General features: G+C 49.8%; 2 protein-coding genes across 4 annotated transcripts; both read left to right on the plus strand.

Annotated features, from left to right (window-relative positions):
* The first annotated feature begins 5,339 nt into the window (after nucleotides 1-5,339).
* LOC116847829 (carbonic anhydrase-related protein 10) lies at nucleotides 5,340-16,358 on the plus strand. Of its 3 annotated transcripts, XM_032823248.1 has the most exons (11): nucleotides 5,340-5,797; nucleotides 6,392-6,560; nucleotides 9,244-9,355; nucleotides 10,356-10,406; nucleotides 10,491-10,819; nucleotides 11,621-11,716; nucleotides 11,831-11,897; nucleotides 12,884-13,038; nucleotides 15,238-15,366; nucleotides 15,461-15,506; nucleotides 15,842-16,358. In XM_032823248.1, exons 3-11 carry the CDS (start codon nucleotides 9,292-9,294, stop codon nucleotides 15,856-15,858), a joined length of 954 nt encoding a protein of 317 aa, XP_032679139.1. In that variant the 5' UTR covers nucleotides 5,340-5,797; nucleotides 6,392-6,560; nucleotides 9,244-9,291; the 3' UTR covers nucleotides 15,859-16,358. The 3 variants fall into 3 exon arrangements, with proteins under 3 accessions (XP_032679139.1, XP_032679137.1, XP_032679138.1); XM_032823246.1 differs by lacking the exon at nucleotides 6,392-6,560 and having other exon boundaries at nucleotides 5,341-5,797; XM_032823247.1 differs by lacking the exon at nucleotides 5,340-5,797 and having other exon boundaries at nucleotides 5,811-6,560.
* Nucleotides 16,359-16,859: 501 nt separating this feature from the next.
* Nucleotides 16,860-24,987, plus strand: LOC116847840 (leucine-rich repeat-containing protein 24-like). Its single transcript, XM_032823266.1, has 3 exons — nucleotides 16,860-19,230; nucleotides 19,304-19,543; nucleotides 20,138-24,987. The coding sequence occupies exon 3, from the start codon at nucleotides 20,347-20,349 to the stop codon at nucleotides 22,342-22,344; it is 1,998 nt and encodes a 665-aa protein (XP_032679157.1). The 5' UTR covers nucleotides 16,860-19,230; nucleotides 19,304-19,543; nucleotides 20,138-20,346; the 3' UTR covers nucleotides 22,345-24,987.
* The last annotated feature ends 201 nt before the right edge of the window (nucleotides 24,988-25,188 follow it).

Below are 25,188 nucleotides of genomic sequence, written 5' to 3' on the forward strand. Positions count from 1 at the left end.
TCCGTCCTTATGAGACATAATTTTTGCTTCTTGCTGAGATTAGTTATTTCCAGCTCGAGACTGGTGTTTTATCGTCACGCTCTTTGCAATAGAATATCCTCGTTCATGGAGTCGCGACTCGTGGCCGACTCAAGTTGGACGATACGTGTCGAGGACTTTGTGAAGGGACAAGCCGTCGTTGAATGGAACGAGACCTGAATTTGCGTGATCGCTAATTGTGACTGAGCGGTGCCTCTTTGTGACCGTCGCGCCCTGCACACCTCACCCTTTCTCCATCTCGCTGTCGCTTTCTCTCTGTTTCTCTCTCTTTCTCCCTCCCTCCCTCCCTCCCTCTCTCTCTCTCTCTCTCTCTCTCTCTCTCTCTCTCTCTCTCTCCCTGCTCACGTATCCGAGAGCCGGCCAGATTTCCTGCTCATTGTCAGAAGTAGACGGCCCTCTCGGCACTTGTTGCTCGCCATCGACATTTGTCTGGCGCACTATTATATCGCGCTGCATTTCGCTTCCGACGCCGCGTGCGGCACTCTTTGTCAAGTTAGGCTCGTCTCCGTGGGCGCGTCGGCGTCCACAAATGCGCACTCGCGCGTTTGTCTCTCTTTCCCTAGGCGCGCCTGTAACTACTCAGCAAATCAGACTGCAAAAGGGACTCTATCGGGCCGCGATAACCTAACCGCGCGACAGGCCTGCCAAATAACAGTCCGTTGTCTTCGAGTCACGGTTTAACTTCCAAAGAGAGCGGGGAAAACACGACGAATTAATTGTCAAGCGCGCAAATGCACAATCCCGTGGTTATAATTGAAGTAGTTTCCACCGAAAGAAAGAAGCCACGCTAAAGTTTGAGGAAGCAACACAGGAAATCGTTGGGCACTCAAGAGCCTTTTGTAGTCACACCCGTAATCATACAGTACAGAGAGAGAGAGAGAGAGAGAAAGAGACAGTATCATATTTATTTTACATCTCACATCGTAACGGGAGTCGTCATTGTAATTCGCCATCGTCACGTAACGGCACGCATTATTCTCGTCCGTACGGTAATCCCTACCTTGCCTCGATATCACATTGCGAGCGCCGTGATTTCTATTGGATTTTCACCGTCGACATTTCTACATTCGACTCTCTCCAGAAAAGAATGTCTCATCGCTGCCACACTGACGAAGAAGTAATTTCGAGTGAATGTTTCGTTCTTTCATCCTTGTGTCCTTTTTTCATCTCTTTCTTTTCGCTCTTTTTGTTTCTTTTTCTTTATGTAGTAGCTGCCACTCGTTATTGTCACATATACAGACGTATCGCTGCCAGGAATTCTCGGCGCGATGTCCTCGGTTATTTGAATCTCGTAAAAGGAAATTCAATGCTCGTGTAAGCGACACGAAAATAAAGTGGGATACTCGATGCGTGATTTCTCGGGCGGCTTTAAAACTGAGAACGCGAATCTAGGGGTGAAGCGGGGCCGATCTCGCGAAGGAACAGAAGAACCCTTATGGAATATCGGAAAGCTGGTTTCGCGCGTTCCATCCGCTCTGAGAGAACGTGGCGTCAAAAATGCTAATGCGATTGCGATTTTTCCATGCGAGGGGAAGGACTCGAGTATCGTATATTCTCGGACGTTACTATTTTCATATCAGGATTGTCGTCTTTTCTTAGGCCACATACCATTTCATTCATGTCCGCGAGTCACATCCGCCGGCTCTCCGCGAGTGGGCGGCTCCGCTAATAAATACGATATCGGAAACTGATAATAATTAGATTGTCGCAGTCGGAGCCAATAATAATGCATGAATAACTATTCATAAACCACGTGGTGCTTATGCTATCAAATTACAGCAATTACGCGCTCAAACGGACATTGAAAGAGTCGAAAGCTTCCGAAATATTTATCGCGTTTCTGCAGGGGCGGCGCGCGATGCATGAATTGCCTAATTTAACTTCCGAAATTTGCAACGTAATCACTAATTTAAACTCGCATTTTCGGGTCGGGTAATCGTATTGTATAACGTTTCGGGACGCGCGGCCGGTGAAATATGTGATATGGAAATGTTGCAGTCGTTAATAACGCTTCTAAAGCCGCCCCAAGTTTTGACAGAACATAATGTCACGTGACACGGTTAGATGCTCCTATACATTTTCGCAAAGATGAACCGCCCGCTATCTCATGTAAGTAGAACACTGCCGTGTTTGAAGTGGGAGAGCAGGCTTATGATAAATACATGAGAAGCTTAATGGAGTCAAGCCACCGCGTGTTTCCTCTCTCCTCCTTTTTTTCTGTCCGTGGGGCGAACGTTCATTTATCACATCTTTCTCTTAATTAATGCGAAAATTTCTTTGCTCATAAGCGATTTGACGTAAAGCACGACGTCGCCAACATCGTCTCCATCGCGCACAAACACGCGCTCATTACTGTAATTCTACAATGTTCTCTCTCGTGCACCAACGAGCGGCATTTATCTTTGCTTTGTGCGCGCGGCCACCCTAGACTTTCATGATTATCACAGCGTGAGACGCACAATCGATGATGGAAACTTAACAATCTTTTTAATTACATTAATGAAGTAAATATACTGATTAAATTAATCATTAAATTTACATAATGCAATCGTGCATTAAATTTACATTTTCTGTCACATTGATGCGACAAGATCACTAAAGTTACACTCAGATTATGATATTACATTTAACGTGACATGTTGTTTTTCGTGTTTCTTTCGCATTTCTGTCTCGTCATTCTGTGCGATAAATATGAGTGCGATCTGATCAATCATAAGGATCAGTCATAACTCAACGTCGCCGAATTCCGTGATTTAATATACTTGAAATTGCCGTAAAGTTCACGTATACATCAGTTTATCGCGGTAGTTTCATGTGATTCTCTCTACCTCTCTGCTCCCCTCTGCTCCGTCTTTCGCGCACAGTCGCCTCTTTTTGTCGACGTCACTTCTCGCCGTCATACTATCGGACACCGGCCAAAAACACCGCCCTGAATTTGTTCAGTGGCCGCAGCCTTTCGGTGCTGCCGGGCGTCTCTTGGCGTGTTCACCGAAAGAGGCAAACTAGTTTGCCCACGCCAGGGCGACACGATCCGCCGGCCAAACACTCCCGCCCCCGTTGTCTGGGGCGTTTTTACATTTTTGCATATCCATGAGGCGGCCGACGCGGCACGACGTGGCGAGCTAAGTCCGCAATATCGATAACCCATAATCGTCGCTCGCTGCCGCGCGCGTTGTGGGACGTGCCGACACACGCGAGCGAAGCTCGAGCATAAGTCTCGCGGCGAATCCAATATCCAGCGACGAGACCGGCGGCGCTTGCATGTGCAACGGGCAATCAGATGCAGCCGCGAGAGTGCATCCGGACATTCGGACGCGTCGCATCGGCCAGTTGCACGGTCGTGCCGAAACCTCTCGCCTCTTTTTCCTCTCTCTCTCTCTCCCTTTCTCTTTCTCTCTTTCTCTCTCTCTCTCTCTTTCTCTCTCTCTCTGTCTGTCTCTGTCTTTCCTCCTTTTTATTCTCTTTCTTTGCCTATCTCTCTGTCTCTCGCGTGCGACGACGACGAGGACGAGGACGACGACGACGACGCCGACGACGACCTGGAGAGCGGCGTACGCGGGGCAATGCTGCTTTGAAAATCGATAAGCGCCTCCGCGTAGTCGACCAGTCAGGGGCTTTTCGGTGTATCCGCGCCGGAGATCCTGGCGGGGGCGCCCGGTGACCTCGAAACGCCAACGCCAGAGGATCCCCGAGCGTAATTTCGCCCCGATGTGTCTATCGATATACCCCCGGCTGAGGAGGAGCCGAAAGTCGCCGTAAAGTTCCGCAGGCCCGATGTCGATGACAGGATTAGCGCAGACCGATATCGCCTGCATTCTAGCTCATTCTTCAGTTAGAGAGAGAGAGAGAGAGAGAGAGAGAGAGACACCCTTTAGTCGCGAGGAGAGTCGCGGAAGTGATCCAGAAGGTTGTCGCGAGATTGTCGTGTCTCCTCAGCACGCGAAACTCAAGATTTTCACGACTTTCCCCCTTCCACGGCAGACGTACGTGCGAAGATTGAACGAAAAGAGCTATCCACTGCGGATTCAATTCAGCTGTTAAAACTGTTACCGTTATAATTGATACATCTGATCGATATCGTGTACGCAGAGAAACGATTAGTAAAAGTAGCCCACACTGATCGGACACGTAAATAAATTAAATATGTTTAAGTTAAATATTTAAGCATCGTCGAATACGAGTCAGCATATCTGTCGTTTCTCGGACGCGGGATTAATTATGCTGAACGAACAGCCGCGTTCACATTCGTATATTCGCGCCAATGTTGAACTAAGAAATACCTAGATGCGTCGAGATCAGTTCGCCGATATCCCCGGTGGATTCTATAAATTCCTAGCATACTTCCTCCGAAAAGCTGGAGCAACCCCGGGATCGACCGAATGCCCGATATAATAGCGCGCTCTGGTTACGCGCGGTAAGTCCCGAGAAGAAAAGAAACGCCAGTTCGACGGGGATGCGAGGTAGTAGGGAGAAAGGGGTGAAACGGGGATCTTCTCCAAGATTTTCCGATGCCCGCGTCGCGCGATCGAACCGGTGTGTGCCGTCGCTTGCATACAAAGAGAGAAGGGAAATTGCAAGAGAGAGAGAGAGAGAGAACTCTCTCTCTCTCTCTCGCTGAGGTCGCGCTCTCCGACATCGCGCGCCCTTATCCGGCTTACGGTTCCGGACGGTTCCTCGCAGGCGGCAGGAATCCTCTCCCTCACGAAGGAGAGAAACGTAAGCCACCCCTTCTTCCGCAAATAGGTCAATTCGCCGTAACTCGAGCCGGTTCGCGCGCGGCGATCCATGCCGAAAGAGAGAGAGAGAGAGAGAAAGAGAGAACGTTGGAGCGTCTCTTTCCTCCGTGTCCTTGTTGCCGATGCGATTCGTCCCGATTCGCGGGAACCTCTCCGAGTGCGCAGACGTCCTGGTGAGGCCGAGGACGACGGCGACGGTCGCGAGTCGACGAAGGAACGAGCGATGGAAGCATGAAAGTCTCGTCCTCTCCGTGTCCGCGGACGCGTCGATGCGGCGGCCGAACAAACGCGAACGTAGCGAGCGAGCAACGGGCCGCGCGCAGGAGGAACGAATACGAAATAGATCGCGCGCACGAGAGGGTGAGGAGGCGCGGAGGGGTTGAAATAGAGAAGGAAAGACAGTCAGAGGGCAGAGGACGGAGCGCGCACGCGGAGGGCAGAGAGAAAGGACCCACCTGGCGCGTGCGCCGCGATACTGCCGTGGGAGAAAGACGCCGAGGGTTGGTCGCCGCTAGAGAAAGAGAGAAAGACACCGCGCGAGAAAGGGGTGACGGGGGGTGAGTACGCGCGCGCGAGGAGGGACGTATACAGTCGCCTCGTAGGGCAGTCGTTCCTCCTTCGTCGTTCCTTCGCCGCCGTGCGCTTTTAACGAAATTATTCCGTGATCGGGCAAAAAGAAGCGGCGAACGGGGAGAGCAAGAGGAGGCGGTAGAAGAGGTACAGAAGGAGGAAAAGAAGAGAGAGAGAGAGAGACAGGACGAGGAAGCAAGGGTGGCGGGTGGATAGAAGAAAGGGAGTATCCGGAGAGAGGTAGCTCTCGGGGCTCCGGAGCCGCGCGAACCTGCCGCGACGCTGCACGGCGGCATCGTCCTCCGGCATCGTCCTCGAAGAGGAGTCCGGCTTGCGTGGCGCGCGTCGTCGTCGCCGCCGTCGACGGCAGAAGTGGTGGAACAAGTGGTGCGCCGGTGGAGAAGGCGGAGGAGGAGGAAAAGGAAGACGTCGTCTCCTGTTCGTCGTCCACGGTCAGTATTCCCGTGACTGAGGAGGGACAGGCGAGACTCTATCTCTCTCTCTCTTTCTCTCTTTCTTCCTCGAGGGGGTTCTAGCTTGAAATCGCGAAATTTTGCCGGTACGCGCGCGTACGCCGCCGCCGGAGTCGATCCGTCGACGTGAGAGTGTCGGGCGACGAGGACGAGGACGTGGACGTGGACGCGCGAGGATTCCTCGCACAACGCTCGCGATCGTCGCTTATTGATTTCCGCAGGAGAGACGCCGCGCGCGTTCACCGTTTCGCTCGTCACGCGAATTTTCGGCCGCACCGTTCGTCGCCGCGTCGCGGCGTTTCGCGTCGCGGCCCCGCGATCGATTCGCGCGGGCTCCTGCCCCTCGTCGCACCTGCGTGCACCTACTCTCTCTCTCTTTCTCTCTCTCTCTCTCTCTCTCTCTCTCTCTCTCTCTCTTTCTCTCTCTCTCTCTTCCTATCTATCTATCTATCTATTTATCTTGGTCGCCCTCTTCCCTTCCGTCTATCTCCCTCTCTAGTTCTATCTCCCTCTATTTCTCTATTCCTCTTTTTGTGCATTCTACTGTGTCTCTCGATCATCCGCGATCCGCAGCAGTAGAGCGCTCTCGAGAGGCAGCGTCTCGAGTGCCGTCGTGAAGAACCATTGCTGGGCCGAATCGGTGCAGTTATACTCTTGGCACAAGGATAACGTCAGGATGCACGTCTTTTGCGCGACTATGCGCCGCGTCGCGCAGCAGATATGAGAAGCGAGGCGATACAAGGTACGATGTAAAAGACAATTGGGGTGGAAGAGATCGTGAAGTGTAAGTAAAAACAAGCGATACATGAGCGAGTGAACGTACGGGAAAAAGATAGAGAGAGAGAGAGAGAGAGAGAGAGAAAGAGAGAGAAAGAGGGGGGGAGGGAAGAAAGAGAGAGAGAACGGATATTCGCAGACGCGAGGATAACGCGACGCGCGAGGACGCGGCGTGCACGATCAAGATATAGGGGAGTTGTGACGTGCGAAGGGCTTGCAATTGAGGTGTACGATCGGAATTGAGGTTGCGATTGAGCGGACAATCGACACGCGCGGCTGCGAACGATTGATGCGGAAGAGAGATCGCGATTGATGGCGACGGTCTGTCAGAGAGAGAGGGTTGACCGATCCTTCTACATCCGCGACAGGTCGGGCGCCGTGACCTGTGCGCGCGTGGCTGAACCGAAACACGCGCGTCGCTCGACGAGCGCGCGGTCAGGGATTCAAATCGCGCGGACGGAATGTTTGTTGCTTCGCGGTGAGTTTGTCTCGTCTAGCCGAGACGGCGGCCACGTCGTTCAATCGAATCCATCCGCCGTGATAACAATTTTGAGTCGACCACTCTCTCTGTCGCTCCGTCAACATGCCCCGGGCCGATTCTTTTCCATTTTTTACGAGAGGCAAACGTGCTCTTCGTCACTTCTCGTGGATCTGATGGGCCTGCGCGACGTTAAATCAATATTCCGCTCGATGTTGAGTAAAGAAGCTGACAAAACTGCAAGAAGACCGGGAAAATATGTAAACAGAGTGTGCAACAGTGTTCGATCAAATGCTTAGCATCTCGAAGGGACGATTCGAAAACAACTTTTTCGATGACAAGAACAAATGAACTTGAAAACATTTGAATTATAGATGAAACGATTTGACATCTTCTTCACTAATTTAATGTTTACACACAGCGGAAAGTTCATAGAAAATCAATTGTGTAATGTCAGACTTAATTATCTCGTTAGATATTCTCGCAAATGTAACAATGCAAATGTAACGTTTTATAAAATGTGTTCTCGTCCAAATGCCAAGTTATTCTGGTGCCTGTCAGCGGTGGAAGATAATGCCAATCAAATCGCTTGGTTGTTTTTTTCTTTTCCCCTTGAAACCGGATGATATTTATCACTGAGATAAACAGAAATGGTCGGATTATGTTGATGCGGCGAGAATTAACGTGAGCGAGTTTCGCCGGCGCGAACTAGTCTAATCGATGCGTTTACCTCGACTTTCGCACTAAACATTACCTTCCCCCTCTATCTGTACAATCGATGAAGGGTGTAATTACAAAATCCAGGAAGATCCAGTCCGTCGTTAGTCCCGACCTCCGAAATTGATCCGGTAGATACGAACGATGGACTGCTATTTCCGTTGCGCTCTCACCTTTGCACCTTCGGTGGATCGCGAGGAACGTGAACTTTCGGCGTTTCGGGGGGTGAAAATCCGTTTGTATCGGTAGATGGGCGACTAAAGCAGGATGAAGTGGCTACGTGCGGGGCGATCGATGAACGCGAAGGCTCGAGATATTTCAGCGACGAGATCCGGCGCGATAAAAGTATCTATCCCGAAGATACATCGAAGAGGTAAGGTAAGGTGAGGTAAGGTAAGAGAAAAAGAAAGAGAGAAAGAGAGAGAGAGAGGTCGTGCGGCTGACGCGGCGTCGGAGACGACGGCGACGACGAAGAGCGGGCCACCCTTTGAAATTCACGAGCGCACGGGGAAAGCACATACCCTCTCTCTCTCTTTCTCTCTCTGTCTCTGCCGCTCCTCCTCGCGTGGACGTGGAGATCCGATCGATCGATCGAAGCGAGCCGCGCACTCGAGTTCTCCCTGACCTAAGAATACAGCCGCTCGAGTGCCGCGGTACCCGGGGGTGGAGTGGACTCCAGAATGGACCAGAGTGGGGATCGAAGTGGAGAACCCCGCCCCCGTTTAAGCGACGCCGGACAACGATGACTGCGGATTTTGTCTCTTCTTTCTTGCCGCGTCACTCATTGCCGTGGGTGCTCGGCGGCCTCTTGTTGCACGCGCCCCCCCGTCGAGAATAAGCTCGAGAGGCAAGGAGAAAAAAACAGAAGGAGGAGAAGCACAAGAAGATGAGAGTCTCTCCCCTCACCTGAGGCCGACCAGGACGGCGAACGACCGATCTCTGGGCTTCGGCGCGTCGTAACACGGCAGATACGGCGAGATTTCGCTCCGCAGTAATGCGCGAGTCGCCCGCGAGCGTCGTAACGTGCGGGTTATCGCGCCGCGGGAAATGCCCGTCGCGATAACTCCCTCGCGCGGAACGAGCGTCAGATGCAAATTCGACGGCGGCGTCGGCGCGCGAGGAGTCGTCGCCGTCGTCGCGTGACGCCGAGCGATTAGATTAGAAGCCGACGACGGTGGTTCGCGAATTTTTTTTTGGCCGGCGAGGTTGACGGATCAATTACGTTATCGTGGATCGCGAGGAGTTGCTCCTCGCGAAAGTTACCAGGCTCGGACTCCCTCTTTCTTTCTCGCATAGGGGGTGGCTCAGGCTACACAAGTCGCTCGAAAGGGCGAAAGTCGCGACCTCCGAAAGCGCGCGCGAGCCTTCGAGGGGGCACGTGAGAGCGCGGGACACGCGAGCGCACTCGACCTAACCCCCGAATCAACTGGTTCTCCTTCTCTCTTTGTCGCAGAAACGAGCCGAATGATGTTCAATTGACGAAGACTGCGCAGCGCTAGGAATGGCCCTCTTCAGTTCCGTCTTCCTGGGTGTCTGGGGAGTGTTCGTGGTCATTTTGATACAAGGTATTTTTTTTGTTACCCCTAACACCTCGCTCATCATATATGCTCCGACACTTATTCACCAGGTTTACTGCGATTTTCAGTTCTACGTGTAGGGGAGACCGGTTCAATTTGACTCAAGGGTCCTGTTAGTCTGTTTCATTCACATATTTATGGTGAGAACAACAGTGGAGAAGGGATCGTAAAACGCCTCGTTTAGATCATGAGAAGAATACTCATGCTGCAAAAGGAATATTTCGCGATCCCTTTTCTATCGTTTCTTTCACGATAAATATATAAACGCATGGCTATTTTGAACGGATCTCCCCTATAACGTGTAAGCTTGCAAGTCGTGCAAATATCCTAATGCTAATCAGAGATAGTGAGGGAAGAAAAGAGACAAATAAGAGCTTTTTTGAAGCTCTATGAAGAGACAGAAATTAAGCTTATTTGCTTCTTACCTTCTTTGATTGTCTTTTTCAAGGGCCTTAATTCTATTTATTCTAATAAAACTAAGGCATATGTGATATATGATAAATAAAAAGCGCACTACATTTTTTTTATTTTTTCATAAAAAATGTAAGCACTAAACACATCTCGCTACTTTTAAAAGTATTAGTAATTGATCGTCGTAATTATTAGATGTCTGGTGCAATTAATAGAGATAATATGTAATAGAAATTGAAGATATATAATGAAAGATAGTAAAAGAAGAAAAGAGACAAATAATTTTTGGTCCTTTATAGCGAAATTGGCTGTTATTTGTTTCTTTTCTTTCTTTCTTTCTAATTTCCTTTGATATAGCTTTGGTATAGCTTAAGAGTCTCTATTTATTCTAAGGATAAAACTAAAGCATATGTGACGTCTGCTGTAGAAATTTGCCACGCTTCTTTTATTTCTCTATAAAAAATGCAAGCACTAAACGCATCTCGCAACCTGCGGGAATATCGGTCGTAATTGGCCGTCGTGATCATCAGATGTCTCGCGGAAATGACGTTGCTCGTTAATAACGAAACGTTTGCAGAATCGACACCCGTTAGCTGGGAGGAATGGTGGACGTACGACGGTATTTCCGGTGAGAATCTCACGCTTTTAAATCGACGTCTTGAAACGTTGCGCAGTCGAGTATGCACGTTGAATAATTTAATCACTTCCGAAGGTCCCGCCTTCTGGGGTCTTATCAACCCGGAATGGTGGCTCTGTAACAAAGGTCGAAGACAATCACCGGTCAATCTCGAGCCCACTCGGCTGCTTTTCGACCCGAATTTACAACCGCTTCACTTGGACAAACACAGAATCAACGGTGTGTTGGCGAACACCGGCCACAGCGTTGTGTTCGCCGTGGAGAACGACACTCGCCATCCCGTCAACATATCCGGCGGACCGCTCAGTTATCGTTATCAGTTTCACGAGATCCATCTGCACTTCGGCGCGGACGATCGCATCGGCAGCGAGCACACCGTCGACGGGCACGCCTTCCCTGCCGAGGTACCAAACGACGAAGACAATGATCGAAATCGGTAACAATGTTCCCAAAGAGTCTCGATATCTCCTCGTCGCGTTGCATTCATCCCTGACCGCGAGACGTAGCGACTCGATTAAGTCCTGAATTAAATATTCTTTGCTGTCAGACTTTTCTCTGTTTCCTTTTGTTTTAAAATATTGAAGATAAAATTCTTGACACTAGAACCACCGACGATTCAGTTCTACCAGAGCGGTCAAAAGGGCAGATTTTCGAAGAGATACACTGAAAGAAAAGATATCTAAGAAATAAAGGACGTTTATTCGGTGTAGACTGATAATATATCTATTTGTACTGATATAAAATGTTTCTCAAGTAGGGAGATATACGTTTCCATAAGACTTTAGCTTTTCATGAGAATAACTGTTTATTTTATTTAAACGAGAGAATCTGGATTTAAGTAAATATGTTGTTAGTACCAACCGAATAAATATATCCTGTATTTTTCCGATATTTTTTCTCTCAGTGAGCGTGGCGCAAGGGAGAGAACGTTTACGTTACTCGCTTCAGTTTTGTTCTCTCGATATGTCAATGAAATATATAAAACGTACCTTTATAAACTCGCGAGTAATTTTTTATGAGAAATTACAAACCCGTCGTTTTGACTGTGCTTTGGTAGTTGTGGTGTCAAGTTTCGCGGTTGCTTCTTTCGAAAATATCCCTGCTTGCGTATCTCTGCGGAAGAAATCCTTGTTGTCTCTCTAAAGAAAAAGACGCCTCAGTTTTAGAACCGCTAAGTACGTCGTAAGCCTTTTGTTCTCGCGCAGCTCCAGATATTCGGCTTCAACTCGCAGCTCTACAACAATTTCTCGGACGCTCTGCACCGAGCACAAGGGATCGTGGCGGTGTCGCTTCTTTTGCAGGTACATGCCTAATCTCGGCCGCCGGCGCTTATCACGCCGCGAATAAAGATCGGAATGAGCGATACGTCATATGACGCTCTCTCTCTCTCTCTCTTTCTCTCGGTCCTTTTCTAGGTGGGCGACCTCTCGAACCCGGAGCTAAGGACGTTCACGGAGCAGCTGGATAAAATCAAATACGGAGGTGAGAAAACCAATAATATTACGAGCCACGTCTATTTTGGAACGCCGGTCCGCCGGGGAGCCGCGACAGCAGATTCGGCGGAAGCGATAATCTCGTTTTAGCCGGTGAATTTTCGCCCGTGCCGCTTTAAAAATTCCCTCTGATACCTCGTCACATGAGCCGGAATTAGCATAACGAACAGAGAGATTAATAGCATTATATCTCTTTTACGAGGGTGAATGTCGTTAGCGTGTCATATTTTGCATCTGTACGCTAACGTATTTTAATCGAAACGATACCCCGACGCGAGGCTAAATAAACGCGTTGCGTTTCATTTTCGCGAGAGAGCGAAAAGAGAGAGTTGCTCTCGGAAAACATGCTCTTTTTCTTCCCGTCGATTCTGCGTTTTCCTTTCTCCTCCTCCCAATAAGTTCACATGTCGGGATAAGAAGGTGCTTCCGGATGACGAAGTCGAAAGATTGATGCATCTTCGAAAGTTCGGCGGCGACGACGACGCGACGGCGCTGGCATGCATTATAAGTTTCGAAAAACTCGGCATATGTGTGTGTGTGTGTGTATGTGTGTGTCTGTGCTATTGTCACCAAGTTTTTGTCCGTGGAAGATAAATCGATAATTACCATCATTCTTTAAGGGAACGCGAGCGTTCTTTGACGTATGCAAATATGATCGAGCGGTATGCGCGATAACATTAGCGATACGTAACGGCGTGTACGTATCAACTGTGTACCGCGACGTCAATGTAATCGAGTGACACATGTGTATACATGCATGCATGCATGCATGTACGTACGTACGTATGCATGTATATATGTATGTATGTATGTATGTATGTATGTACGTATGTATGTATGTATGTATGCATGCATGCATGCATGCATCCATCCATCCATCCGTCCATGCATGGATACGTGTGTGCATGTGTTTCCTCAGGTGTATGCATATGTACATGAACGAAGTTGACGTTATCGACCGTATGAATTGCACAGGGCAGGCCATGGAAATTAAACGTTTCGGAGTGCGCGAACTTCTGCCGGACACGAAGCATTACATGACGTACGACGGCTCCACCACGATGCCGGCGTGTCACGAGACCACCACATGGATCATCCTCAACAAGCCCATATACATCACCAAGCAGCAGGCAAGTATCGCCGTGCCGCCGCTTTTAAAATGCATGCACACGCCGCCGCACTCGCAGCTCGCGCGACCAAGTACAGCGGTTACTCAATTATGCAATTCCGATCATTAAGAGGGAGTCTTTGAAACATCGGGGAACTTGGGCCGTACTTCACAGATAACTCCGGATAATTAAAGTATCGTGAAGCGAGACGGGAAAGGAGGCACTTACCGAAGTCGGCGCAACGCTGTCGTAAATCATGCTCGTCGGATTTTCGCGCGTAACCACCGTTGATCTCCGGAATCTCGTGCTTGCTCGTGTTGTCTCGACACAACAGCGAGAATATTCGAAAACTCATTCGCCGAGTTCACCTCGGCTCACCTCGGTCCTAGCGCGAGACGCGTCGGGCACTTGTCTCTGTTCGCGAAAAGCTGCTGGAGCGCGCAAGTTAATGATGCGCGCGAACGGCTTTGTAAAAAGAATACGAGGTCCATTAAGGTATCTTATAACAGGGCGGATACTTTGCGCGATGGGCGTTAAACACACCTTCGATATATAAAGTTACGCAACAACCCCGTGCTCATTCCGCGAAAATGACATCTGCGATAATCGATCGTGTATTTAAATTAGCCGCCACATCGGAATTGCAAATGTTGTTATTACTGATATCGACCGCTTTCACTGAGGTGATAAAATCACTCGTACCATGTTGTACAATATAACGGGGGTTGAGAATTGGATCGGGCTTGAATTTGATTTAAACTTTCGGCCGTGATACTCACGCGACGGCAAAAAATCTCGCTTCAACTCTCCTTCTGCGCCGCGCTTGACTGATTCGTTATTCACTCTCTAAAGTACAATCAGTATGTTTTCCACTGAAATGCTATAATCGTAATTGCTAGGTTGACCATAAATATAGTACTGCAATCAGTAGAATCTCACTGAAAGAATCAGTTAATAGCGGCGAAAAGCAGAACAAAAACTCACGATAACGATGACATCAAAATAATGAAAAGAAAAATTGAAAAACTCACTTTTCAATCATGATTCCTCGTACCTGAATCTTCGTAATGAATGAATTTCTCATTATTTTGACGTCATCGTGAATTTCTGTTTTGTTTGAGCGTCATCGCATGCAAAGCACATATAAATTATCAATTTTATTGCCACAAAAACAAAAAGTTGAATATTCCACTGAATATCAGCACGGAAAAAACTGTTATGTTTGCTCCAGCCACATTCTCTATGGTTAAGAAATAAATTCAAGTCAAACAGATATTGCATTAAAAATTGCTATTGTTATGTGCCCATCTATACAATACTCGCAGCCACAATTCTTATGATACGTTCAGTTAGTTAGTTGCCTCAGCTGAAAGAATATTGCTGTCTCTCTCTGTTGTGGTCTGCGAAACGAATATTATGGTTGAGAGATCCGTAGGATTTGGTTGCGCTACTGAAATTTTCTCTCAAATATGTATGAATAGACAATAAAGAAGGGTAGAATACTACTTCTAGAGTATTATGATTTTGGCAGCTCTTTTGTGCGTAGCAAAAAGTAACATTAATATTTCGTTACGGCAACCATATTTAACCGAGTATTTTCTCTATGAGTGAATATTCATTAATCGGCGAGATACTCCTTTTATTGATTCAGTCAAAAATGTTTTTACACACACAGAAAAATATATATGGCAAATTGTTCACAAATTTATTATATAAGCACACATCAGGTTTATTTAAGGTATATCTTGAATTTCAGTAAATTTATAAATTTATAATTATATTAATATTTAATTTATATTTATCATTTATAAAGTTTTATAATATTCTCATAAAGAGAGTAAATTCTTCTTTTGAGTACATGATATAATGTAAGTTTTCTAAATCCTTTCTAAAATTTGTGGTAAATAGATTTTAAAGTTATTATCAAGAAAATATTTTCTGATGAAGATAACCATTATTTAATTCTTACAGTCTGTGTGATTTTTTTTCGGTGACCTTTTCAGTCTTTGAACTAAGATTGTTTTTATATGTCAAAGAGAATGTTGATAAAAGAACACGAGATTCCCGCTGCGCCACTATATTAAATTTCTGGATTGTAAAGAAAAAACGAAAGTAAATTAAATAATCACTTTTTGAGCAGTAAGATGATATTTTTCTGTGTGTGCCAACTCATCTTAGGGGAATACGTTCGATTGCTACTTATCTTCGTAATTATTGCAGTTACACGCTCTAAGGCAATTGATGCAAGGCGACGAGAAACAGCCGAACGCGCCGCTTGCGAATAACTTTAGACCACCGCAACCCCTTCATCATCGTCCAGTGCGGACGAACATTGATTTTAATGTTCAGGTACGCCGTAACAGTGCAAAAGTGCGCATCCCACATGATTACATGCATTATCAGCCGCTAATTCTCACATGTGTGTGTATGTGTGTGTGTTTAGGGCCCGAAGAATTGTCCGACGATGAACAGGGACATATATTACAAAGGTACGAAGTGAAATCAATCGCAGACTCTTGGACAGATCGATAGAATAGAGTTCGCATATACATTCCGAAGATCACGGGGACATCGTTAGTCGTAAAATTACGGTAATCGCGCGAGCGCCGCTCTAGTTTGCAACGAGATCACGCAAAAGGGGGAGAGAAAGAAAGAATAAAGTCGAAGAACCGCAATTCGGAGCGGATGCTTCTCGAGTCGTCGTTAAAGCGTTAAAGCGTTAATGTGACTCCTTTTGCACGTAGAAGTCGGAGCAGGACTTAGACGAAATCGTAGGATCGCCCGATCGCGCATTAAATTATTCTTCCCTTGTCTCCATTTTCAGCCAATAGCTGGAAATAATACCCAGCACTGCCGTGAGGTCGACGTTCGCAGTAACTACGCTTTTCCCCCCGGAACGAGCTGGAACTTCGCTGTAAGGAAAAAAAATTGACATATCAATTACAGGCGCGACGCCAGGTCACAAAAGTTGCGGCGGAGAAAACGCGAGGAGGGTGACCGACGGCGCCCATGGCGTTGAGAGGTCGAGATTAAAAAAGAAAAAAAAGAAAAAAATGCTTCGTTGTACTTATTAGACGTGAATTGCCAAGTATGTTTCCAGTTAAACAAGAAAAAAAATCCCAGATATACCTATAGATCACAAGTTAGACGAGATAAGCTCTAATCGTAAGATCTATTATTATACATATATCGGTAAACTATCGAAAAAAAAGCTATGACTATCGTGGCCTGCGCGGGGTTTGAGAGATGCAATTATATGTATGAAAATTCACGCGCGACGGAGCGCGCTATCGAGCAAAAGTTTATACTATATTCTTGTAATAAAAGCTTGAAAACGCAAAAAAAAGAAGAACAGCGAGCGATTTCCGCTGCCTTCACCCAATGGGGTCGGCTATACCGTTGTCCCGTCATAAGTCTCTTCCCGAGCTCATGTCCTCCGGCTGATCTCCCAATATCGTGGTCCATCGTGGTCCCGCGACGAAAGACGCCGCGACCAGCCGCGACCAGCCGCGTCTCGAAAGTCGGCTCGACTTGTTTCACCTAATCCACCGATTAGAACCCACTTTCATTCTAGCGTTCCATCAAACTTGTTACCTCTGTAAATGTTGTCGCGTGTACAAGCATTTATCCATCGAAAGTTTCGAACAAAGTAGCGACGCCACTGGTAGGCCAGGTCAAAGTTAAAGCCTGCTGGCTCGAGCTAGTGGGTATCCGGAGGAGGACTTAGTCGATAACGCAGAATCCGTTGGCAAGTGAGTCGAGGTTTAATCCTCAGCTCGCGACGATCAACGGTACCCTTAACGTTTCTCGGCTCCGTGAGAGGAGAAAATCGATGCCCTTTCGGTCAAATGAAGCAGTAACTGCGCCTGCACCAACAAGCCCACCGGTTTCCCGCGACTCCCGCTGTCGCGCCTCTGTCGTCCTCTGTCGCTTCACTTAAACGCGTACACGGGGTAATCCTGTCGCCGGAATTCTCACCCCGTGAGAAAGCGAGGTACATCAAAGAAGGGACTCGTCGAAGAATGTTGAAGAAGCGAGCGTCTCGACGCGCGAGGGTGGCAGGGGGAGGTCGGGACGTGGAAGGGGAATGTTACTATCATTGAACCGCTACCCAGAATTCGACGGTGCTGCCTACAGATGGCTATGCGACTAGGATACCGGAAAGGGTGAACGCAACACGGGATGCGCGCTGAGGGATGCGAGAGAGAGGGAAAGAGGGATTGAGGAACGGAGAGGAGAAGCCGCGGGGTTGCGAAGTGGGAAGGTAGCAGGCAGGGTGGCTCGTGGAAAGGGCGAAAGCGGGAGGTAAAAGACGGAGGGCGCGAAGGAGAGGGCGCCGTGCGCGCGCGAGAGAGGGACGGATACGCGGATACAGATCCGTCGTGTCGGTGGCCGCTGCGGCAAATCTGCGGCTCTCCGTGGCCGATCGTCGCGACAGAGGGAGAGAGAGAGAGAGTGTGTATTAGATAGAGGAGCAGAGGGAGAGAGAGAAAGACAAGAAGAGAGTGACCGAGCACATCGGAGCACCCGGCCTGGATTTGGGTGCCGGTGTGTCTCTCGTGATCCATCTCCGTATCTTCCGAGCGCACGGTATATCGGAGTGCCTTCCGAGCAGCCTCCAAGGTCGTTTTGTACGGAGATCCCGAGCAAGGGATGAGTCGCTCCGATGGAGCGATCGCCGCGCGATCGTGCCACCCTTCTTCCTACTGTCCAGCGACGCTCGATCCGGGTACCGATCCGAACGACTTGTGCGGGTGTTCATCGTCGCCAAAGTCTTGCCGGTACGGAGATTGATTGATCGGCGAGGAGAAGATAGCGCTGGAGGACGTCGATGCCAGTCGACGACCTCGCTGCTCAGGTGGGGGGTGTCCTCTCGTGAGAGAACGGCTGAACACGGACGTGCACGGCGGTGGGTACGCGTGGCGAGGACGTTGATAACGGGCGTGTGCGTGTGCATGTGTATTGCAACGTCGGGAGTGTCGCAACGATACTCGTCACGGAAGAAGGAAGGCAAAGGAGAGCGCTGCTCTGACTATTCTCGCGGGAGTTCCAATGCTGAGGAGATCCATGTCGGCGAGGGCCGCCCGTTGTGTTCGATTTCTTTGCGCTACATCGCGATCGCAGCCGTCGTGGTGAGATTCGCGAGGAGTCGCTGGACCGCTGAGGTAGAACGTAAGCGGGAGGGAGAAAGAGACAGACAGAGAGGGAGAGAGAGAGAGAAAGCTGTGCGAACGGCTGCGCGATACGGAGTCGATGAAATTCCGGGAGTGAGACACAGTATACGTTCGTCTTTAAGGTCGAAGAGAGGCTGTAAGCGGTCCCGTGATTGGTTAAACGTATCCGCGGGAATTCCTTTTTTTTGTTGCTTTGCTACGTGCGTTAATTCGAGTTTACAAGGCGACGTAACGCGAGGGCTGGCTGATGAGAGCGCCTACGGTTGATGGCCGTCAACCGGTGTCGCGCTCGTCAGGTCGGTCGAGGATCGGCCAACGCCACGAGTCAGGGTGAGATTTCGCGCGAATGGCGCAATTCACACCGTTAATTCGCACCCGACGGAGCGCCGCTGCGGAGCAGCTCGAGTGCAGCCTGGTGAACCAGAACTGCCACTAGAGAGCCGCCAATTTGACGGGAAACTTTCGCCCAACTCAATTAGCCCGCGACCGTGCCGTGTCGTATCGTGTTCGCGCCTCCCAACGAAAGGCGACACCGCCGGTGAATCGCTGTTCCGGCTACTCGACACCGTGAGGGGGCCAATCGCGGTGCCACGAACTCGTTTTCGGGTTCATCGCGCCTCGCGATTAATTTATGATAAGTGTCGTAAGCTGCCCGTCGCGTGAGTGTCTTGTTTGTGAGTGCGCGCGTGTGTGTATGTGTATAGTTTGTAAGCGTGTACGTGCCTGTGTTGGTGGGTTACGTCGCGTCGAGCGGGAGGGGGTTAGCACCGTTAGCGGACTCAGCGATTAATATGGCGAGACAGGCATATTCCGTTGATTAATATGCCGACCGCGAGGAGCACCGAGGCGACATTTAAAATTCATATCGCTCACATAATCGATAATTTGTCACACGCGTTCCCTTTCTGATTTTGTCCTCAACGGTGCAGTGGAAATCGGCAGCTACCTCGGCGAGCTGCATATCAAAGGATCACCGTTGAATCAGCGAATACGACTGGAGGTCGTATTCTGGAAAAGCTGAATTCGCCCCAATATTCAAGTAAGTACTCCACCGATGCCTGAACGCGCGAATGTCGAGAACCTCATTTATACATGACTCGTAATTCTTCCAGATTAAATCGCCGCGGGAGTTATAAAGGAGGCTAGATTGGCTTAAGGTCCCGCGCGCACTTATGGCGCTCGCTTAATCAGGATGAGACCCGAGCACCCGCTGACAATGCCGGCGCGACGCCCGGAGGACAGGTCTGCGAAATGAAAGCTCCTAAGAGACAATGGAAGCGTCCGCGCGAGCATGACGGCCTCATTCAGTGTCGCGGACGGTACGCTTAGGCGGCTACTACCGAGACGCTCGAGTAAGAATAAGAAGCTTCTTTCTCTTTATCTTCTTCTGCCTGTCTCAAGGAATCCCGTTTCCTTCTATCCAATTCGCGACAACACGCTGCGCTCCCACGCGTCTCGTCGTGTTCATTCCCTTTGCCTGTGATTTGTGTGTTCGTCGAGATTATGAAATTCGTCCCGATAGAGCGCGTGCTCGCCCACGAAAGCTCGAATTCGCGGCTAGTAGTTCGCGATTAAAGCGCGACAAGTTTGTTTGACACCATCCATGATGAACGGTCGTTCCCGCGCATCTCGCCCGCCTCAAAACGATTCTCCAACGAAGTCGCGCGCTATCTGTTATTCCAGCAATGTAATATTTCTCCTTTTATGCGCGACGTCCTTTATACGCTGACGTCCTATTCTTCCGCCTATATTAAATTCCTATTTCGGGGACGATAGCGGTTCGCACTCGCCTCCTTCTTTCCCGAACTCGGCTCAAACGACCGATGTGGGCCAACGATAAATCCGTCGCGACGAATCTTGCTGGGACGCCGCGGCGGCCACAAAGTATCGGGTACACAAACAATCGATTACGAGGCGCGCCTTGACACGAGGCCTTTGTTCCACAGCTTGCCAGTGAGACGGAGAAGTGTCGTCGTCGTCGTCGTCGTCGTCGTCGTCGTCGTCGTCGTCGTCGTCGTTTCGCAGCAGAGGCGGTGGTATTGGTGGTGGTGACGGCGGTGGTGGTGGTGGTGCCAGCATCTTGCTCTCGCCCGAGGGCAAGAAGAGGATCAGACGGATCAGCAGACACCGGGTACACCGATAAAAGGACGGTGTTATGTTAGTGACAAGGCGTCACCCTCTAGGAGGGCGCATACTACTCGCCCTCTTTCTCCTGATCGGGAGTTTCGCCTTGTTGTCGCGGGCGGCCGCTTTCCCGGATTGGACCGACTGTCCTGCGGTGTGCCGATGCAAGTGGACCTCCGGCAAAAAGTCAGCCCTGTGTCCTGACGCCGGCCTGACGTCGCTGCCGGCGTCTCTCGACCCAGACATGCAGGTGCTCGACCTCTCCGGCAACAAGATACCCGCGCTGCAAGCGGAGATATTCAAACGAGCCGGCCTGGTGAACCTACAGCGGGTGTTCTTGCGCAACGCCGGAATCTACGAGATTCACGCGGACTCCTTTAAGGACATGAGGATACTCATCGAGATCGACCTGTCGGACAACCATGTGACGAGCTTGGAGCCGGACACGTTCGTCGGCAACGAGAGATTGCGCATCTTGATACTCAGTGGAAACCCACTCAGCACATTATGCGATAAGCAGTTCCCGGTGCTGCAACACCTGCGAAATTTAGAGTTGCAGCGGTGCTCCTTGACCGAGATACACGGCAACGCGTTCGCTCACCTCACCGGCTTGGAATTTCTCAAGCTGGACGGCAACCAGCTGGAGTATCTGGAGTCCTCAGTGATAGCCAGTCTATCGAAACTGAAGACTTTAACGTTGGACAGCAATCGGTGGCGATGCGACTGCAGGCTGCGGGGCTTCCGCACCTGGTTGATCCCAGACGCACCCAGTAAACTATACTCCACACCGCAGATCTGCTCGGGCCCAACTAGATTGGCGGGTCGTCGATGGGAGGATGTGAAACCCGTCGAATTCGCTTGCGAACCTAAAGTGTTTGTTTTAGCGAGCAGCATACAGGAAGAAACCAACGGTAATCTCAGTTTGGCGTGTCTGGCGACCGGCGATCCTGAGCCGGAGGTCTGGTGGCAGCTAAATGGCGGTCCAGTGAACGCTACCAAGTCCGACCAGCCGTACACGGGTACCCTCGTGGTGTATGCGACGTCCGAGGTCGTTGGCACAGTCACCAGCAACGACAAGTCCTTCAGGATCGCGGAACGATGGAGCAATCTGACTGTGTACAACGCCAGCGACGGCGACGCCGGCGAATACGCGTGTTTTGCGCGTAACATCGCCGGCCTCGCTCGCGACACGGTCAGTGTGGCGATACCCCGCGTCTACACAGCGCCAACTCTCTCCCAGAGCGACAACTGGCTGCTCTGGGTGAGCCTGGCAGGTGGCGGTGCCGCCGCGGTGTGCGCCTCCATCTCAGCAGTGCTCTTAGCTCTCTGCCTCTGCGGTGGCAGCCGCCGACACAGTAAACGGGAGAAGGTAAAGCTGCAGGGTAGCGGCAGCTTCGGCGACCAAGAGAAGAAGCTACTAGACTTGTCTGTGACCACCACCACCACACCCGGCAACAGCAACGATCGCGGTAGCGGACAGGGCAGTCTCGGTGAAGCATGCAGCACTGGTGATCTCGAATTGGCCGAACGCGGATCCATCTGCGATCCCATGGCTGCTGCAACCGTCACCGTCGAACGGCTACGACCAGAAACTGCGGTGAACGCCATTCGCGCGGTCCCTTGCGCCGCTGTGTTCCCACCACCTCCGCCGGAGTTCACTACTGGTGTATTGCCAGCCGGTATCTTCGGCAATATCTTCATCTCCGTGTCGTTGCCGCAGGACTCGTCGGAACGCTGTTACCCGGACCTTCTCGACATCCCCGTCCATGCGGTGAGCGGCGCAGCCGCGATTTCGGCTGGTGTCAAGACCACCGCGGCCTTGCCAGCGACCGTCAACGTGTCCAGCTTTGCCACGCTGCCTCGTCGCGCGTTACGCAGCACCGAGGTCGGCTCGCCTTACGACAATATGGGCCCGCGGGTCACTGCCAATGGCAGCTCCGCGTTCTCCTTGACGGACGTGGATCTGCGGCTGTCGCCGCCGCCACCGCCGCGAATCATTCAGCCGCCGCATGAGTTCGTCTCCCTCTAGGGCGGTCTTCGTCCTAGAGCCGTTCCGCCACATTGTCGCGCATTGACCTCGTAATTGGTAATATTCTGCTAATAACATCCATCCGATGTATACCAGCGCACCCGGATTATTGTCCATTGTCGGCCGGATATTATCGGATGACAGCAATTAGCGCGCGATACGACTGCGTAGGGAACGCTCAAGGACTCCTCGAAAACACGCGCGCGCGTACGCTTCGACTAGGTGGTTCGTACACGCTACTCGGTGAGGCTTCAAGGACGCGTCGAGCCGTCCTGCGTGATGCCGAACTAGTCACGGACGTGTCACCGCAGCATCATGCGCGTCGCAGGAACATCGTGAACGCCGAAAGGACCTTGTTGTAGCTTGATATTGATCGCATTCTCTCTTGACTGCCATTCGTCAAATCAAAATTTCCATATAGCGCTCAATCAGCATAAAGTAGATTGTACTGTCTCCATTGAACATTCGATCGTTCACCCTCAAACCGTCGTCTGTTTGCGCGTTAAGTATTAAAGGTGCTTTAATATGAAGAAGGATTGATGAATAAACTCTCGGGGCAGTTTGGGAATCTTGGAAGATATCACAGAGACACTATTTTTCAATTATCTTTTCAAGTTTTGCATTGTTCATAAAGCACGAAGAAGTGGAAGAAACAAAAGGTAATATAAATGGTTGATTCGCCCCGATTGTTCACTCACCTTTCAGATTATCGTGACCAATTCTCTTGCGCATTAATTAATTATTTCAAGTACTCCAATTTAAGAAACAATTGATTATTAAGCTCCCAGGGCAACATCAGTATCTTATATCACAGAAACACTTACGGTATCTTTCAATTTTTGCAAAGACGCGATAAAAAAGGAGTACGAACATAAAACAACACGCAGTGGTTGATTCACCTTGAGGGTTCGTTCACTTTCCAAGCTATTGTGGCTTATTTATGCACTAATTAGAGTTCAAAGTGTTCTAATTTGAGTGGTTGACACCACAATGGATAGCCTTGAGGATTTAGTTCACCCTCCAAGCTGTTGTGACCTATTTGCGCATTAATTAACAGTTCAAAGTGTTGTAGTTTGAGAAACAATCAATGATCGTTTCTCCAATTGTTTGTCAAGCTTGTGAGGGAGTATATTGAATCACAGAGATATTAGTGATATCTCTTAATCACTCTTCCAACTTTCGCATTACTCGCAAAGACGCGTAGAAAAAGGGGTAAGAACAAAAGTGGTTGAGTTATCTTGAGGGTTTTATTTTCCAGACCACTGTGACTTCTGTTCGCGTATTAAGTAACATAGTTTTTGTGCTATTCTAATCTGAGAAACAATGATTAGCCCTCAAGTCAGTTTGCGTCTTTTAAAATACATCACAAAGACATTCGCGATATTTTCCAATTACCCTTTAAATTGTTGTATTATTTATGCAAAGACGCGGTGAAACAGGCAGAACAAGAGATAACACACGGCTGTTGACATAGCTCGAAGGTTTCATTCACCCTCCAGGCCACCGTGGCCTATTTGCGCATTAACTAATAGTTCAGAGTGTCCTAATTTGAGGAGCGATCGATGATGAAACCCCGGGGGCAGTTGGAGCATTTTGCAAAGCGTCACATAGATATTCGAGATATTTTTAAACTGTCCCTCCAAATTAATCACGTGGCAATTAAAGACGTGGCAAAGATGGAATAAGAACCAGAAATAACACACGCTGAACGACGGCTCGCGCCTTGAGGGTTTCGTCACATCCTGAAGAAGCGTCCAAACAGTCCGAAACAGGCGAAACGATCAGCACACGTCGCCGTATTATACTTCCGCCGGCCACGAGGGCGCGAATATGTAAATTGTCGACTAACAGCGGAACACCTCGCGAGGAGGAGATGACATCGTGCGAGTGTAGTCGTGATTGGACATTTCCCGCGGGTGCAATCGAAATCGGCGTCGTGGCTAGCTTCCCTTCGGCCGATGTACCGATCAGTCTGGCGAATTGCATGCGGGCAAATTGCCGAGACGGACAAATCGATATCTCGTACGCGCGCGGTATCGCCGCCGCCGACGCCGCCGCCGTCGTCGTCGTCATCGCCGTCGGCTGGCCGGCCGGCCGGCCGGCGTGTCACCGAGATTAGTATACGGAACATTTGACCTAGCCGATATGGGCCAGGACTGTCCGATCTATTGAATATCTGTCTGTTCCGCTTGTCTGCCTGCCTTGCCTGCTTGTGTCCGGCCAGCTGCCGTGCGCCCAGGGCGAGCGTGTGCGTGACGGACGACGAATGAGAGCGTGCGGGAGAAACTTTTTAGAGTACCTAAGTGTCGCGCACGAAGTCCCTCTCTATCGGTTCGCTAGATAATCCGATAGCGGGGCGTTTGTACATAGAAACACTATGACGATCCGCTGAGACGACGAGCGACGGGCCTCGGCGACGGGCCTCGGTGCGATCGTTCGCGCATCCTCATTATCTTCCCATTCATTCTCCGAAGTGTATCACTAGTTTGTTACGTGCTCTCTACGTGTGTACATATTTGTTATTACATTACGTCGTGTACCACGCGCGGCCAGGACGTTGCGAGCGCGCACGCCGGCGCGTCATACATGGGATATTCATTATGAACACTTTGTCAATTAAATAAAACCATTGAATTTTACATACATCGAGTCACTGTTGTTATTGTTGTTGTTGCTGCTGCTGCTGTCGCTGTTGTTGTGTTGTCTTATTGCGCGCTCGTTCAAGCGAAACTCCGTTTGCCGCAGGCACAGAGTACCCAAACCCTTCCGTGTGCGCGCGGTTATCTGCCGGTTATGCTCGTCCAGCCGGATTGTAACGTTTATTGACGCGTAGATTGCATTTCG

This window comes from Odontomachus brunneus, unplaced genomic scaffold, assembly GCF_010583005.1.
Source record: "Odontomachus brunneus isolate Ranch 3 - 2012 unplaced genomic scaffold, Obru_v1 Obru_scaffold_083, whole genome shotgun sequence".
Classification (NCBI taxonomy): domain Eukaryota; kingdom Metazoa; phylum Arthropoda; class Insecta; order Hymenoptera; family Formicidae; genus Odontomachus; species Odontomachus brunneus.

Bases quoted from the DNA above. Each gene is read 5' to 3' on its own strand.
- LOC116847840 (XM_032823266.1), top strand. From the start codon at position 20,347: ATGTTAGTGACAAGGCGTCACCCTCTAGGAGGGCGCATACTACTCGCC.
- LOC116847829 (XM_032823248.1), top strand. From the start codon at position 9,292: ATGGCCCTCTTCAGTTCCGTCTTCCTGGGTGTCTGGGGAGTGTTCGTG. The intron at 11,898-12,883 runs GTGAGAAAACCA...TGAATTGCACAG, and splicing joins GGATAAAATCAAATACGGAG to GGCAGGCCATGGAAATTAAA. The intron at 13,039-15,237 runs GCAAGTATCGCC...TAATTATTGCAG, and splicing joins TATACATCACCAAGCAGCAG to TTACACGCTCTAAGGCAATT.